The sequence below is a fragment of the Anopheles merus genome, unplaced genomic scaffold, assembly GCF_017562075.2.
Source record: "Anopheles merus strain MAF unplaced genomic scaffold, AmerM5.1 LNR4000450, whole genome shotgun sequence".
NCBI lineage: Eukaryota > Metazoa > Arthropoda > Insecta > Diptera > Culicidae > Anopheles > Anopheles merus.
Genome location: NW_024428030.1, coordinates 1 through 15522, shown reverse-complemented (window position 1 = coordinate 15522; position 15522 = coordinate 1). Strand labels below are relative to the sequence as shown.

Here is a 15522-nt window from a genome sequence, read left to right as displayed (position 1 = left end):
CAATATTCTAGTTATGCCATTTATGCGATCTATGAATAAATGTAAAGAGTTTAACGCTTGTTCTGCCAACTTCCCCGAATTCGTGAGTGACGTTCCATTTGCAGAGTGATTAGTGTGGAAGATTGATCGAATCTTTATCCGAATTTCCCGTTGCACTTCAGTTCATGGATAGCTTTCTGTATTGTATCAATACTAGGTCGTCCAGATCTGGCACTGCTATTGGCTCCACTAATCGTATGGTTAAACTAATCTTACAGAAGATAAACAATTTTTTAAATATGACTCCATCCTGAGTGAAGCAGAGTATGTGTGAAGCTGTTACGGTGGCTTACTATCCTGCTTCAACCTTTTCAGTTATAAATCATGTTCATTTTCATCTTATCTAAACCTTATCCGACGCTACAACCGCTTTGCAGTCTTGGCCTGCTGCAAAAGTGTCCCATATCACTCTCGCTCTCGCGCCGTCGTCTACCAATTTGTTATCCCGGCCTTAATGACGGACGCCTCCACGGCATCTTACCACTTCAATATGGGCCTGGCATGCCACAATGTCCTTTACGAACTTTACAGCTCGTATGACTCGTCCTTAAAGAGGTTCTTCCATTGTCCTTCCTCACATTAGAGGCCGAGATTCTATGGATGTATTCCACCGAAAATAACGGCTCGGTGATTCATATCATTTTTACCTCAGAACACTCCGATCCGGTGTAATCACGATGAGATGACAGTGTATGTCTAAAACAGATTAGTCGTTAAAATCGTTCCGAAATTCATTCAACAATAATATTCAACATCTTCTTAGTTCGTAATTTTATTAGCAGCACATTTGTAATTGTTTTCCCTTTATTAAAATACGCTAATGTGTATGCCCAATGTAAAAGTAATATTCATACAGATCGAAAAATTTCAATTGTTTTAGCAAATGTTTAAAAAAACGGCACGGTATGGCTTTCCAGCGCCTTCAACAATAAAATTTGGTCCCATCCTTACTCTAATGTAGCCGTCGCGTGACTATGGCGCCCTTGCTTTAGTTTAGTTCTTTTCTTACAGAAACATTATTTCTACGATTTCTTCATTAGTCCCTTCATCTTCGACATGAACGTTTTCCCTTTGCGTTCAATGTGTTTTGAATTCGCTACAACTTCATCGAATGTAGCCGAATGCCAGTACTTAGTTTGCGATTTCTCCGCTATTTTCGAGTTAAACAGCGTATAATCAGTGCTGCCCATCGTTGCTGGTGACTTGGCCGGATGTTTCGAGGAATGCCAGTGCTCCAGAAAGTCAGCAAACATCACAGTTTCCAAAAAGCAATTCAAAAACAGTTTCATCTCAGGATTCTCGAACCGTTCCAAAAATGCAGCTTTCTGAAATGGTACAGGAGAAATGTTGTATTGTAAACTGCAGAATAAACACAATGCCTACAAATTGTGCACTTACCTCGTATGTGTGGGGATCCAGGGTGGAAAATAATTCTACAAAAAATCTAACAAATGCACCACCTATCAGAACGCTCGCTAGCCCCTTGGAATCTTCGAATATTTTTACGAGATCCAACGAAACGCGCAGCGGTTTCTTCAGCTCGCTCGGCAGGATGGAAAACTGTTCCTTTCTGGCCGGACGCACGGTGCGCTTGTCCAGGTTTACGTAGCACGTGTTGCCACTTTCCCACAGCTCCTCCGGAACGGGCTGCAGCGTACCGGCCAGCATCGGTACGGGCGCTTCGAGCATCTGCTGCAGATGCTCCGGTATCGCCGTCACCAGTATGTGCTGCCATTGGAATGGGTAGAGTATTAGCAGCAGGCCCTGCACGCAGGACGTCAGCAGCGATAGATGCTCGCTGAACAGTATCACCATTTTCTCCAGCAGCAGGCTTTCGAACACGTGGATCAGTCCGTCCGATCCGAGGCACTTGAAAATATCATACAGTTCCGTTTTCTCTAAGCGTAAATCTTTGGGACGGTTTATAGTCATGGTGATCGGCTGGGACGTTTCTTCGCGCATCGTCGACCGCATCTCGAAGCTGACTGGCAGCGTCAGTGGCAACCGTTCGCCCGCCAGGGGCAGCTTCTGGTCGTAGAACTGCTCCATCAGCAGCTCCGGCACGCGACCATTGCCGTGCTGGCTTTCAATGCACTCCAGCAGCTTATAGAATACTTTTGGCTCGTTGTACTTGGTCACCAGGCAGTACGTAAGGGGAATGCAGAATTCCGACGACTCGGGCAGGACACGCCGGCAGAAGCCGTACAGCCGCAGCGGATAGTCGGTAAGGATGATGCAGTACTCTTGGTTGCGGTTGCGCACCAGCGCACCATTGTCGGGATAGACAAACACTTCGATCATCTTGTGCGGTTGCTTGTGCCGCGGGTATCGGCTCTTGATGTACGGTTTGTTTTGCATAATGTCGTACCCAACGACGATGCAGTATTCGTACAGCGTTTGCGGAGGTACCGGAGAAGTGCGCTGCTCCACCGTGCTTAGCTTGTTGTAGTGCTCGATCAATCCTTTGGCATCGGCCGTTTTACACTCCGCTGGGGGAACTGGTGCACTGCCCTTGTCCACCACGTCGTACACCCGGATCGTGCCGTACTGCTGCGTGTAGTGGTTCAGCTCGGCGCAGCGGGACAGTCGACGGAGCCGCTTCCTGTGCTCCTCGCTCACGGGTTGCTTTAACGAAATTTGCTCCCGAGACGGTGACTGGTGCAGCCCTTCGGACGGTTCCTGAAACGCGGCCTCTATCAGCATGTTCACGTCGTCGTAATGCTGCGACTCCGTTGCGCGGGTGTCCTCCTCTGCTCGGCGCGCCCATCTTCGCGGTGGCTTTTCGGGCGGTGGCCCTTCCGGCAGGGGCTTGTTCAGCGCCTCCCGAATGCTATCGGAGTGGTTCAGCTGCGGAACGGTGGAGCAGGCCGAACCATTACCTCCGTTCATTGAACTCGTTTGGGAAGTACTGCGGCGGAATGCTTGCGAGCGCTTGATGCCGCGTCGAGCCTCCAGATCGCGAAGCGCCGTCGCCTCGTCGGCCAGCTTCTTATCGTCACGCACCGAACCTGTTCCCTTCGTTGGCCATATAAGGCCGGACCGTTGCTCTTGCTGTTGCGGATGCTGCTGATGCTGGGGCGATTGGGGAGGAGGCAGATGCACCTGTTGCTTTTGCTGTTGCGTTGTTATGAGCGTCTCGAACTTGGCCGTGATGTTCTGCACCCTGCTGTTGCCGCCATCGTGGGTGCCCGGTGCCTTGGAAGATTTGCTCGACATATTGAGTCACACATAGCTATTTCATTGCTGCCGTATACTTCGTATACCTTCACTAGAGTGGTGCACTATTTCCGCGAAACATTTCCGCAGAGAGCGAAAAGAGAAAACCCGTTTGTTGACAGAACGCTGACAGAAAATAACAACAACCGCTATCATAAAGCAAATAAAGATAAAGGTTCTGTCACGGTCGGCGAGGAGAGAAAAATAACAGTCACCTCACCTATACACACCCTGTTCAGCATTGCGTTTGACAGCGATTCGTTCCGCGAGACGAGTGCTACGTAAATACATGTGGTGAAAAGTAGCGCAAAGTGGTGTAGTTGAGCTTTTTTACTTTAAAAGGACATCATCAAGCCTTCCCCGATGGATATTAGCTGTCAGGACATCATCGGGGACATTGAAGATTTAATATCGTTGGACGATCCGTCGCCGGCAGAACGATACCTCAACAAGAAGGATGTAACTGTGCGCACCAAACGCGTCAAAGTACGCGCGAACCGTCCGAAAGAAAAGTCCACCGTCGAAAAGCCGCTCCTGGACAGCGTTATTCCCGAGACGCAGCACATCTACATGAAGACATGGGGCTGTGCGCACAACACCTCCGACACGGAGTACATGGCGGGGCAGCTGGCACAGTACGGGTACAATTTGACGAGCGATAAAGATTCGGCCGACCTGTGGGTGCTGAACAGTTGTACGGTCAAAAACCCGTCGGAAGATACGTTTCGCAACGAGATCGAGGCGGCCCATCAAGCCGGAAAGCATGTGGTGGTGGCCGGATGCGTTCCGCAGGCCGCCCCGCGGTCCGATTATCTCAAAGGGCTCAGCGTGGTTGGGGTGCAGCAGATCGATCGTGTGGCAGAAGTCGTGGAGGAAACGCTCAAGGGCCACTCGGTCCGGTTGCTGCAGGCGAAGAAGGTGGACGGTCGCAAGGTAGCCGGACCAAAGCTGGCTCTGCCGAAGGTGCGCAAAAATCCGCTCATCGAGGTGATTCCCATCAATTCCGGCTGCTTGAACGCGTGCACCTACTGCAAGACAAAGTTTGCCCGGGCCGATCTGGTAAGCTACCCGGTGCAGGAGATAGTGGACCGGGCGCAACAGGTATTTCAGGACGGAGTGTGTGAAATATGGCTCACGTCCGAAGACACCGGTACGTACTGGTTTTGGGTTGAAGTCGCTCGAACGGTTGATTTAATCGAACCAATTATCTGCAGGAACGTACGGGCGGGATATCGGTTCGTCGCTGCCGGAACTGCTGTGGCAGCTGGTTGAGGTAATCCCGGAGGGATGTATGATGCGGCTCGGAATGACCAATCCGCCCTACATTCTCGAGCACTTGGACGAGATGGCGAAAATACTGTCACATCCACGCGTCTACAGCTTCCTGCACATACCGGTGCAGAGCGGCTCGGACGCAATCCTGGGCGAAATGAGGCGCGAATACTGCGTGAAGGATTTCGAGCGCATGGTGGACTTTCTACGCGCCCAAGTACCGGGCATTACGATCGCGACCGACATCATCTGCGGGTTTCCGGGCGAAACGGAAGCGGACTTTGACGACACGCTGGCACTGTGTGAGAAGTACCAGTTCCCAAGCCTGTTCATTAATCAGTTTTTCCCCGGCCCGGTACGCCGGCAGCGAAGATGACAAAAGTTCCGGCCAATGAGGTGAAAACTCGCACGAAACGGTTGACCGATTTGTTCCATTCGTATGAGCCGTACAAGAAGTACGAGGCCGGTACGAAGCAAACGGTACTGGTTACAGAAATCTCGCACGACCGGAAGCACTACGTCGGGCACAATAAGTTCTACGAGCAGATATTGCTACCAATGCACAACAACTTGCTCGGCAAGCAGGTTGAGGTAAGGGTGAGAACATACGTTTTATCGCAGGAAATTAAAATGTTCTCTCGTTTGGTTGTTTTTCTTCCTTAGGTTGAAATTACCGGATGCACCAAATTCAGCATGTTTGGCAAAGTGATACAAGGCGAGCAGGAATGGAAGAACTGTAGCAAGCGTAGTACCGCCGACGGTACGACGGCCAGCAGTCTCGTGGCCGGCGCAGAAGAGTCAAAGTATCGATCGATATTTGCTTACTTTTTCATATCGTGCAGTTTGGCGATAGTGTGCAAATACATTTTTATGTTTCTCGATTTCTAAAATCCCTTTTGCGCATGCTGCAGATCTTGTTTGCGTGTATGCCTCGGGAGATATAGAAAATATAACAATGAATTTACTGCATCGCTTGAAGTCTTGTGTGTTTATATGGAGGCGAAGCCAACAAGAGCTAACACCACTTCCACTCTAGTCAATCGTCATGAAACCGTCTGCGTTTGAAAGATAAACGCTCTCCTTCTTCGTACCGGCTGCGACGACAAAGTGTGGCCCGATGATGCAATTCTTTAGCACTGATCCACTCTTAATCACCGCTTTTTCGCCAACTATGCAGTTATCGATGACAACACTGGAATGTAAAAAAAATGGAATTTTAAAATGCGAACATCGCGCATGGTCGACAATCTCCGTGCATTACGTACGTTTCTTCCACTGTAACGCCATCCATAAGTACGCTATTGTTAATACGCGTTTTCGGCTGAACCGTGCAACCGTTCGCAATCACGTTCTGGTTGAGGGACGTCTTTTCACTGATGGTGGTCATATCTCCGACGGCACATTTTGTTATTTGCGTGGATTTGATCGAGCTGCTTTGTGACACCAGCTCGCGCTCAGAAAACCCAGTCAACGCGGGGAAAATTTCAAAAATCTAGAAACGAAACGTGATTGTGATCATGGCCATTTAGTAAAGGAATACTTGTGTGTTATCACGATCGAAACTCACCTTCAAATTACACGACAAAACGAACGAACGTTATTTACTCTCAATCCGAATGCTTTCGAGTCGGCAAAGTAAGCATAGCAGCGTATCGGGTGAGAAGTTGCTTTCTCTTCCTTGTTGAAAACCGATGCTTTATCGATCTTCCTATCCATTTCCGTGTACACTGCAAACTGTAAAAATGAAACGGTACCCCGAAAGCTACAAATCCGTTTCTTCGACTTTTCGCAAGCACAAATCCTACCTGAAAGATGTCGTCCACCTTCGGCTTGGCCGTGTACTCCGAGGCGCCGTCGTTTTCCGGCACTGCGGGCGGTTGGAGCAGCTGCTTCTTGATGATGTGCGGCAACAGTTCGCCCTTCACCGCGGATAGTAGCTCGGTAACGGCTAGATACTCCACCACCCACTTCTTCATGATGTACACGTGCGCATCGAGCATCGAGGAAGAGATGATCATGTCCGGATTTTCCCGCAACAGATGGCCGGACAGTTTAACAGTTTCCTCGAAATCGCTCGCCGACGCCATGAACAGGACCCTGCTGGTAGCTTTGTCGTAGCCAATGATATCCTTTTCCGCTTTGTACTTCGATTTCAGCCCCGGTATCACAACGTCCTGGTCTTTGCCGCTTTCGAGCAGCAGCAGCTGTACGGAGGCATCTTTTTCACGAAACTTGGACAACAGCGGGTACAGGTTGATTTCGATGATGGAATCGCACGACAGTACCACCACATCGGATTTAATCCTGACGAAGGGGAACATGGAAGTTAGCAACATAACGAGCTAATCAGACGCTATCATGCATATACTTGTCCGATACAAGCCGCAGGGAGTCGGCAGTTCCGCATTCCGAATCCGTTGGTATGGAGTAGTAGTCCAGCTTCAGCTTCAACTGCAACCGTTCCAAGCGTTGCTGTATTTCCGATTTTTCCGACTCCTGCACCACGACGATGACCTCTGGAAGCGAATCGGGAGGAATTGTTTGATAGGCCAAATAGGATCTCATCCCGAACGTCCACGTACTCACCGGTGAAACCGTGTCGTTGCAGCAGCTGCAAAGGGTACCAGATCATTGGGAAGGGTCCAATCGGGAGCAAACATTTCGGTCGTCCTTCTAATATTTCGGGCAGCCGGGTTCCCTTTCCGGCGGCCAGGACAATCGCTTGAAATTCTAGCTGCCCCATTGGCGATATTTTTTCAATTCTAAGCTCGGAAAAGAGTGCAGTTTGTGCAAATCCTCGTGTTTTTGTTTTCTTTATTTTTTTGTTATTTTCTGCAGTCTGTGTGATGACGTTAGCGATGCGTCAACAACCAAGGTAAGTATATAAACAATCTTAGTTTATGCAAAAAATGTGTAAATGATCTGAATGGCGTTATCAATTGGCTTAATCTCTATTGATTCTAATCGCGCTACGAAATTCCCAATTACAGTGATGTTTTACAAAGCATGCACGTGTAAATCACATCCCACTAGCCAGACGTTCGCCGGCCGCTCAGCTGATTAAAATCTAACTTTTGCGCCGGCAGCTATAAACGTACCGTGCACGGCGGCCAGTGTGGCCAGAATTTTATTTTTTTGCGGTTTTCGGTAAGAGCATCACAATTTTATCGGTAGCTTTCGGTAGAATTTTTAGATTTTGTCGCTGGTATACGTTATCTTTTGAAGTGTTGAGTAGGGGGTGAGAAGGATAGCTTGCCACCATCTTAATTTGTTTATACAGGCGGTCCCCGAGATACACGGTTAATGGGGACCGAAAATGGGGGCCGCAGGAACCGCGTATCTCGAATTTCCGCGTAAGACGAATCTTGTGATTTCCAGCCAAAATATAGCTAATTTTCGTATAATTTTGTAAGTAGTGAGAGGTTTTAGCCATTTAATTCATTATTTGATATGATTCTGACTTAAAATAACAGCTTGGAACCCTTTCAAATATATTTTAACATTCGATCGAAAAGGAAGTTCTATGGAATTTTACATATGATGTGTCAAATCAGTACAATTTGTTCCAATAACTGTCAAATTTAGAAAACCGCGTACCTCCGAATCCGCGTATAAGAGGTACCGTGTATCTCGGGGACTACTTTTATACCGGTTTTGCACCCTCTTTGATCTAACTGCCAAATAGAGCAGTGACATCGCTTTGTGTTCCGAATCGAGAAAGTGTGTACAAATCCCGATTATTTCTTTTCCTTTTTATGGTTATTCAAATTAATAGGTTTTTGCTATAATAAGTATGAAAAAATATTATTGAAAAGCAAAATTAAAATGAATCCTTAAAAAACATAATAATTCCATTATGTATTATTATGTTTGTGATATTCAAGGTGGAATTGCATTTGCGGCCTTACGGTGATCATCTGTGAATTGGTCGGCATATGAAAAATGGGTATTTCTGGTCACTCTGCCCGGCAGCGCATGAAAACCTGCTTGTATTGTCAACGTTGGTGAACGGGAACCCCAGCGCCGCTTTCACCTTGCCGTGCGGAAACCATAAGGTGGGGAGAGAACATCGCGAGCACGTTAGTTTTTCGTCTGTGAAAAGTAAAATATGTCGGTAAATCCCAATGCACCCCCGAGTTCTGCCTCATCGGATAGGTGAGTAATGCTAGTAGTGGCAGCGAAAAAAAACGTGCACCAGTCCTGCCCGTTTGCCGGAGTGTGTGCTTTTTACTTTTGCGTGTGCGTGTTTGTTTTGCTTTGTGCATTTGCAATTGCTTTCGCAAAGGAAGTGAAAATCTTGAGTCACTCGGCGCTCGGCATGTATTGCGCTGTACGCGCGTCTTGTGTGTGTTGGCCGGTCGTTCGTTCGATGCGGCGGTATGCTAATTGAGGAAACGGTTTTGAAATTGCTTCCCCGTCTCTCCGGCTTCTAGTGACGCAAGCGAGCCGAAGGAGTGCGAAACGCACGATCTGAACGCTGGATTGCACTCGAGCGACAGCGGGTACGATGCGGAAATGCCGCCAGACTGCTGTCCGGCGTCGCCGGCCACCGTCCCATCGAAAACGGCACGCTCGAATTCGTTCGGTTCGCAGCTGCGGTCACCGAAACCGCGACGTCAGCGAACCACATCGGTGAACCAGAACACCATTAACTCGAACGAGGCGATCATTCGCTCGAACAATCGCACGATCTACACAGCCGGCCGTCCGCCGTGGTATAATTGTGCGGGGCAGCAGGTGGAACCGTTCGTGATAGGTAGGTCGTATGGAGCGGCGGCTGCGGAAACCGGTTCCTTGGTGTCATTAGAAATGTCTCATTCTCTGTCTCTCTCTCTCTCTCTCTCTCTCTCTCTCTCTCTCTCTCTCTCTCTCTCTCTCTCTCTCTCTCTCTCTCTCTCTCTCTCTCTCTCTCTCTCTCCCTCCGTCACACGCTTTTTACGTCGGTTCCTGTCCGCGATGCAGGTATCTGCGGTGGCAGTGCCTCGGGGAAAACTACCGTTGCGCAGAAGATCATCGAAAGTCTGGACGTGCCATGGGTGACGCTACTGTCGATGGATTGCTTCTACAAGATACTGAACGACAAGCAACACGAGCAGGCGAACCGGAATGAGTACAACTTCGATCATCCGGACGCCTTCGATCTGGAGCTGATGAAGGATGTGCTGCAGCGGTTGAAGGAGGGCCGGAAGGTGGAAGTACCGGTGTACAATTTCGTTACCCATTCAAGGGAATCGCACACGGTACAGTTTGAGGATGGCGCCGGAAAAAAAAACAAAAATCAAAAATAACCTCCGGCTCTGGGGACCAATTCTCGTTTATAGAAAACTATGTACGGTGCGAACGTCATCATTTTCGAAGGCATCCTTACGTTCCATAGCAAGGAAATTCTTAAGATGCTCGACATGAAGGTGTTCGTCGATACCGACGCAGACATTCGGCTGGCCAGACGGCTCAAGCGGGACATCATGCAGCGCGGTCGCGATTTGGAGGGTGTACTTAAACAATATTCGACCATGGTGAAGCCGGCGTACTGCTGCTACATCGCTCCCACGATGGCACACGCTGACATCATAGTGCCACGTGGTTCGAGCAACATTGTTGCGATTCAGCTCATAGTGCAGCATGTGCATACACAGCTGCAGTTGGTAAGTAGATTGGCAAACGAGCGATAGCGATGAGTCATACATCTTCTAAACATAATCTATTCATTATCGGCTTTCCCCCCTTTCCAGCGTGGTTTCAAGCTGAGAGAAGCGCTGGCTCATTCGTACATTGGGCAGCCGATGCCGGAATCGCTCAAGCTGCTTCCGACGACGCCGCAGATCAAAGGTCTACACACATTTATACGCAACGCTAACACAGCGCGCGATGAGTTCATATTTTATTCGAAGCGCTTGATACGGCTGGTGCTGGAGTATGCGCTGAGTTTGCTTCCGTTCCGCGACGTCGAGGTAGAAACGCCTCAGAATATGCCGTACAAAGGCAAACGCATGGCCTCGCAGAAGATCTGTGGCGTATCGATTTTGCGCGCGGGTGAAACCATGGAGCAGGCCGTCAGCGATGTGTGTAAGCACATCCGCATCGGCAAGATTCTGATCCAAACGAATCAACTGACCGGAGAGCCGGAGGTGAGCACTCCAAATTGCTGACACACATCTGCCAGCGTTATCTTGGAACGTGTGTTTGTATTGATTTGTTTTTCTTTTTTATCTTTACAGCTGTACTATTTACGTCTGCCGAAAGATATCAAAGACTATCGTGTGGTGCTGATGGATGCAACGGTTGCCACTGGAGCGGCAGGTAAGTGTAATCAATGTTCATCGAACGTGTCCACGCCGGCAACCGCACGGAAAGCACGTTTTTAACGATCGTTTCCCCCTTATCGCAGCAATTATGGCAATCCGTGTGCTGCTGGATCACGATGTGCCGGAGGAGAATATTATGCTGGTTTCATTGCTGATGGCAGAAATCGGGGTGCATTCTATAGCGTATGCATTCCCCAAGGTGCAGATAGTGACATCCGCGCTTGATCCGGAGATAAACGAAAAGTTTTACGTCATACCCGGTATTGGCAATTTTGGCGATCGTTATTTTGGCACCGAACCGACCGAGCCGTCATTGCTGTACGAGTAGCACTAGCCGCAACGCAATATTGGATGGTAGTGTTGATGCACAAGCACAATACAGGGTTCTACGATTTGTCCCAAAACCGCGGGCCACCTTAACGATTTGTCGTGGTCCCCATGACTGCGGCAAACTTTCTCGGGCATAAAACGTCCCGAACTTTCCACGGTCAATGGTATTGCATAACGACGATTGGTGAAAGTGTTCCGCGGTGAACGAGATAGTTCGTAACACACCCTGCAATTGGGATTCCTCCGCTCGCCTTAAATCCGTTCTCTAAATTGACAGAACGCTCCTGGTGATTGGAAGCGTTTCAATGATTAGCATCTCTTCTTCAAATTAGTTATTACATTTTAATCCTTCTTGTATCCTAAGTTAAGTTGAATCTAGATTTAAAGTCACATTTAGTTGAAATTAAGCGGAAGGATAGATTTTCAATTTCCTCCTCCGCTGCTTTGATCTATTCGTTGTTTTGTGTAATAATAAACATGTTTAAAGAGGAAGATGGAAAAATATCTTCTATACTTAAAAATATTACTCATCGACCTTCGAATTTTCCTTGAGTTTCAGAATGACTCATTTAAAGTAGAAAATGTAAAGAGCTAAAAGACTTAATGGATCTCGACAGAAAATGCGATTGAATACACAAAGAAAGGGTTGAGATAACACCAAAGGTAAGATATATACCTAAGTGCTAGGCGTGCCAAACGGTAAAATATTTTAGAAGGTATTTTATACAAGCTAATACATGTGATGGTTCGGATCTAGTTATGTAGCGTACTATAAGGTCTAGTACTATAAAATAGAACAACAACGCCCTTCTAGGGAAACGTCAGAAGGCATTCAAAAGATACATTTTAATGCGCAGTGTTGATACATCTTGCACAGTGTTTACTAAAAACAAAGAGGTTCGGACATAGTTTTCTCAACGTTTGAGAAGGCTATAAATATACCAAACACCCTTCAGGGGAACGTTAGACGGGGAACCATCATAAAGTAAGATTTGTACAACGCATTTGGGTGACGAATGGTCATTACAGACAGTTCATGCGGCTAAACATAATCTGAATGAGGATGAGAAATGCAAAAGGGTGCAGAGCCCAATGACTCGTGGTTTACTTTAGATGGGTCACACCCGTCGAACTTGTTGTTAGCTGTGCTTAACTATCACTATCACAGTTTCTCATTGCACTACATGGATATTTCTTCATTGCTGGATCTAATAAGAATGCTATCCAAAGTGCAGCAGTAGGAATTAGATCGACCTAGACCAGCGATTAGCAAAGTACGGCTCGTGAGCCAAATGCAGCTGTCTAGATTGCGGCTCTTTTACCGTCATACACTGTGTAGAACTTTCCAGCACTTTTATATTGGTTTATCAATTTTACTCTTCAAGTGGAACTTTACGTGCATTTTATAGATAATGATTCATTCGATCAAAAAACTTGTCGACCCTTGGCCTAGACAAATGGCGCAAAATGCTCACCACATTGCCCTTCTTACGCAGCAAGAACTATCATACTAACAGATATCCATATATTAACTGCTATGTAGACTTGGGGTAAATATTTTTCCGGTTTCTTTGCAAACATCGTCTCGCCATCGCTGGTAGGCTGGCTTAGCTCGGTTATCTTCAGTTCAAAACGTTTCTCTGTTAAATGAACAGACAATTGATATAACGATAAACAGCAAAACAGGAGTTCCTAAACTCACCTCAACTTTTTCAAACATAAGCTCACGAAGGAAACTTTCATTGTTTAGTGCTTAAAGCCACAACTTTTAAAAGCTCTATAAAATAAGCTTTTTAGACAGCAGGACACATAACGTGCGACATACCGTATGTACAATTATGTTAGCATTCAAGTGCTATTATTAAGAAAGTATTCGTCAAGAAAATTTATAGAAAAACAAAAACAGATCATTTGCATTATTGATTTACTTAATAATTTCAATAATTTCGGCATGCAATTAATTAAGCAATTTACATCCTATATTGAACTATGTTGGCTCTGTTGCGTGTGTCAGGCTTCACTTAACCGCAATTCATGAGGTTGATGAGGTTTTACAAATATACATTTTGCACATTAAATAGTTGTTTATATATTTGTATAAAAGCACAGAACCATTATTAATTGATATTCGGCCAAAATTATATCTTATTATTTGGATGACTGGAATGAAATATTCTTATCCTTGAAATCGTTTCATATCAATTTTATCCAAAACAGATAAGAATCACCTGTTGCTCTTTTTGGCAGTGCGCTACATTTTTTTAATCAAACCTCAAATCGGTAGCATATTTTATGCTAGAGATATTTCTGTTCCACCACCATTTTCTGCACAACACATGTTTGCAGACTAACCAATAATCGATGGAGTATCCCCGGTGGCACATGTGTTCGGGCTTTCACGACCAAACACGTACTGGAATGACTGGCTTTGTTGTTTATTTCGATGCCATGATGTAGAATAGGGACAGCAAACAAGTTGCTTCTCGGCGCCCAGATGTAGCTCGCTGACCGGGGAAAAAACTGTTGCATGTGAAAACGACGCACACGAACACTCTCCTGCGCTTGTTTGTGAGGGGAAATGCTTCCATTCGGAAGGTACTGTGGAAAAATTCTTAATCGATTGTACGGAGGGGAAACACTGGCTAGCTTGTTGCGCTATGTTGTGCAGGGTTGTCGTTTTGTATTTAGTTGTTTTTGAAGAAGAACAGAAAAAAAAACAACACCCTAGCACTGTTGGAACAGGAAGAGAGAACGCCACTGTGTGCACGCTTCAACGATCTAATGGTTTGCGTGCGTTAATTGTACTGGGCATGAATCTCGTGGAGGTGGATTGCAACGATCTACTTTACATTTGTCTTATTGTGTTGTTAGTTTGATATAATGTGACGATAATTATTCCACTTTATTGGGTTGAAGATAATTGTCAATTAGTATGTCGACTGACCTTTGATGCTGGTCGGAGGATTTTTATGACTGATTCTTTAGCAAACGAAGCATAATCACTTACATTTATGCTTTTAGTGCGGTTATACATATTTGTTATGTTAACATTTTTTTATCGTTATAAATGCTTACTAAAGTTTGAACAATTAAAATAGATGTGTGTATAATGAATCTATTTGTTTATTTTAACAATATTGTGCATATTTGCGAATTACGATTGTAACCAATATCAAGAGTTGAACCAAAGCATTCTGTTGATAAAAAATCTGAAAAAATGTGATAAATTTGCAATTCTGTAGCTCTCATATTTCGAGGATTAACATTTTGTTTCGATGGAAAATAATGTTATTAATATATTTAATGGTTTCTCATCGTTAAATGTAAAGTGATATCAATGTAAAGTATTTTACAAATAATGGATTACAATTTGATATGAAACTACTGTTAAACCAAAAGGATCAAAGGTCTTTATTTTTGGGTTTATATACCCAATTTCAACAAATATCACATCAAACGGAACTATTTTCTAGCATATAATCAAATTATTGCAATACAATGAATGCATTGTTTTATCCATAGTTGAAACAAAAATTTTTGACATTTTTCTTCACTATTTTCTTGAGGATTAATTCCGCAAAACAGATGCATCCTGTTTTTTACAGGTTTTATATCATGCAATGTCTAATTATTTGTAGTTTGTTTATGAATCTTTATCTATTAGAGCGTTGCAATAAAACATTCATGTTGAGTTATAAATTTTCACAAACAAAACGACTGATTTATTTCACTGCTCAAGCTTGTTTATTGGTGTATTCATGCATAAAGCGCTTCACTCACCAACGGAAAAGAACCAACGAGAGCAACTGCAGCGAATAACGAATGTCATTTGCTGCAACTAGATGCGAACAGGCGACATCAGGTTTTCGTTCTACCTTCCAGGAAATTCCGGAAGATGTTTTTGCATCTGGACAAATTTTCCATTTCCGCCCGATGGGTCGCTACTCATCATTACTCGTTTTATAATTGTTGTTTTTGCGAGCTTCATTGCTATGCTTTTACAGTCAAATAGCTTCGTACGATCCTTCGGGGCGGCGAAGACAGTCGGGATGTAGGCAAACACGGTAGTGAGCCTGTTAGTGCCAACGAGTTCCCCCGACGGTCATCAGCGTGAGATTGTTATTATTCATGAAACGATGACGACAACAGGAGCTGCAGCAGCAGCACAAGGACTTTGCAAATGAGCGACAGGACCCAAGGTAAAGTGCGCAATGTTGTTGATGTATATTTATTAGACCCTCTATTCTCCGGCTGCATTAGAACGCAGCATGTGCACGTCTTGGTGGAGCGTGAATTGCAAATGTCGGCCCGGGTCATCTTTCCCGCTATTGCCACGCTGGTGTAGCGCATTTGACTGCGT

General features: G+C 45.7%; 4 protein-coding genes across 4 annotated transcripts; 2 read left to right on the top strand and 2 right to left on the bottom strand.

Moving 5' to 3' along the window:
• Positions 1 to 771: 771 nt before the first annotated feature.
• LOC121602431 (DENN domain-containing protein 2D-like) lies at positions 772 to 3521 on the bottom strand. Its single transcript, XM_041931194.1, has 2 exons — positions 1438 to 3521; positions 772 to 1364 (listed from the first exon to the last, which is right to left on the bottom strand). Exons 1-2 carry the CDS (start codon positions 3253 to 3255, stop codon positions 1062 to 1064), a joined length of 2121 nt encoding a protein of 706 aa, XP_041787128.1. The 5' UTR covers positions 3256 to 3521; the 3' UTR covers positions 772 to 1061.
• Positions 3522 to 3530: 9 nt separating this feature from the next.
• LOC121602433 (threonylcarbamoyladenosine tRNA methylthiotransferase-like) lies at positions 3531 to 5496 on the top strand. Its single transcript, XM_041931196.1, is given in 4 exon segments — positions 3531 to 4405; positions 4470 to 4874; positions 4877 to 5118; positions 5191 to 5496. Coding segments are annotated over 4 exon segments (1659 nt in total). The 5' UTR covers positions 3531 to 3618; the 3' UTR covers positions 5416 to 5496.
• Positions 5497 to 5552: 56 nt separating this feature from the next.
• On the bottom strand, positions 5553 to 7584 carry LOC121602434 (translation initiation factor eIF-2B subunit gamma-like). Its single transcript, XM_041931197.1, is given in 7 exon segments — positions 5553 to 5719; positions 5793 to 6019; positions 6095 to 6111; positions 6114 to 6261; positions 6333 to 6831; positions 6896 to 7043; positions 7114 to 7584. Coding segments are annotated over 7 exon segments (1356 nt in total). The 5' UTR covers positions 7271 to 7584; the 3' UTR covers positions 5553 to 5559.
• A 945-nt stretch (positions 7585 to 8529) lies between these two features.
• Positions 8530 to 11648, top strand: LOC121602432 (uridine-cytidine kinase-like 1). Its single transcript, XM_041931195.1, has 7 exons — positions 8530 to 8682; positions 8961 to 9283; positions 9490 to 9767; positions 9849 to 10172; positions 10260 to 10655; positions 10746 to 10827; positions 10916 to 11648. The coding sequence occupies exons 1-7, from the start codon at positions 8636 to 8638 to the stop codon at positions 11158 to 11160; spliced, it is 1695 nt and encodes a 564-aa protein (XP_041787129.1). The 5' UTR covers positions 8530 to 8635; the 3' UTR covers positions 11161 to 11648.
• Positions 11649 to 15522: the final 3874 nt, after the last annotated feature.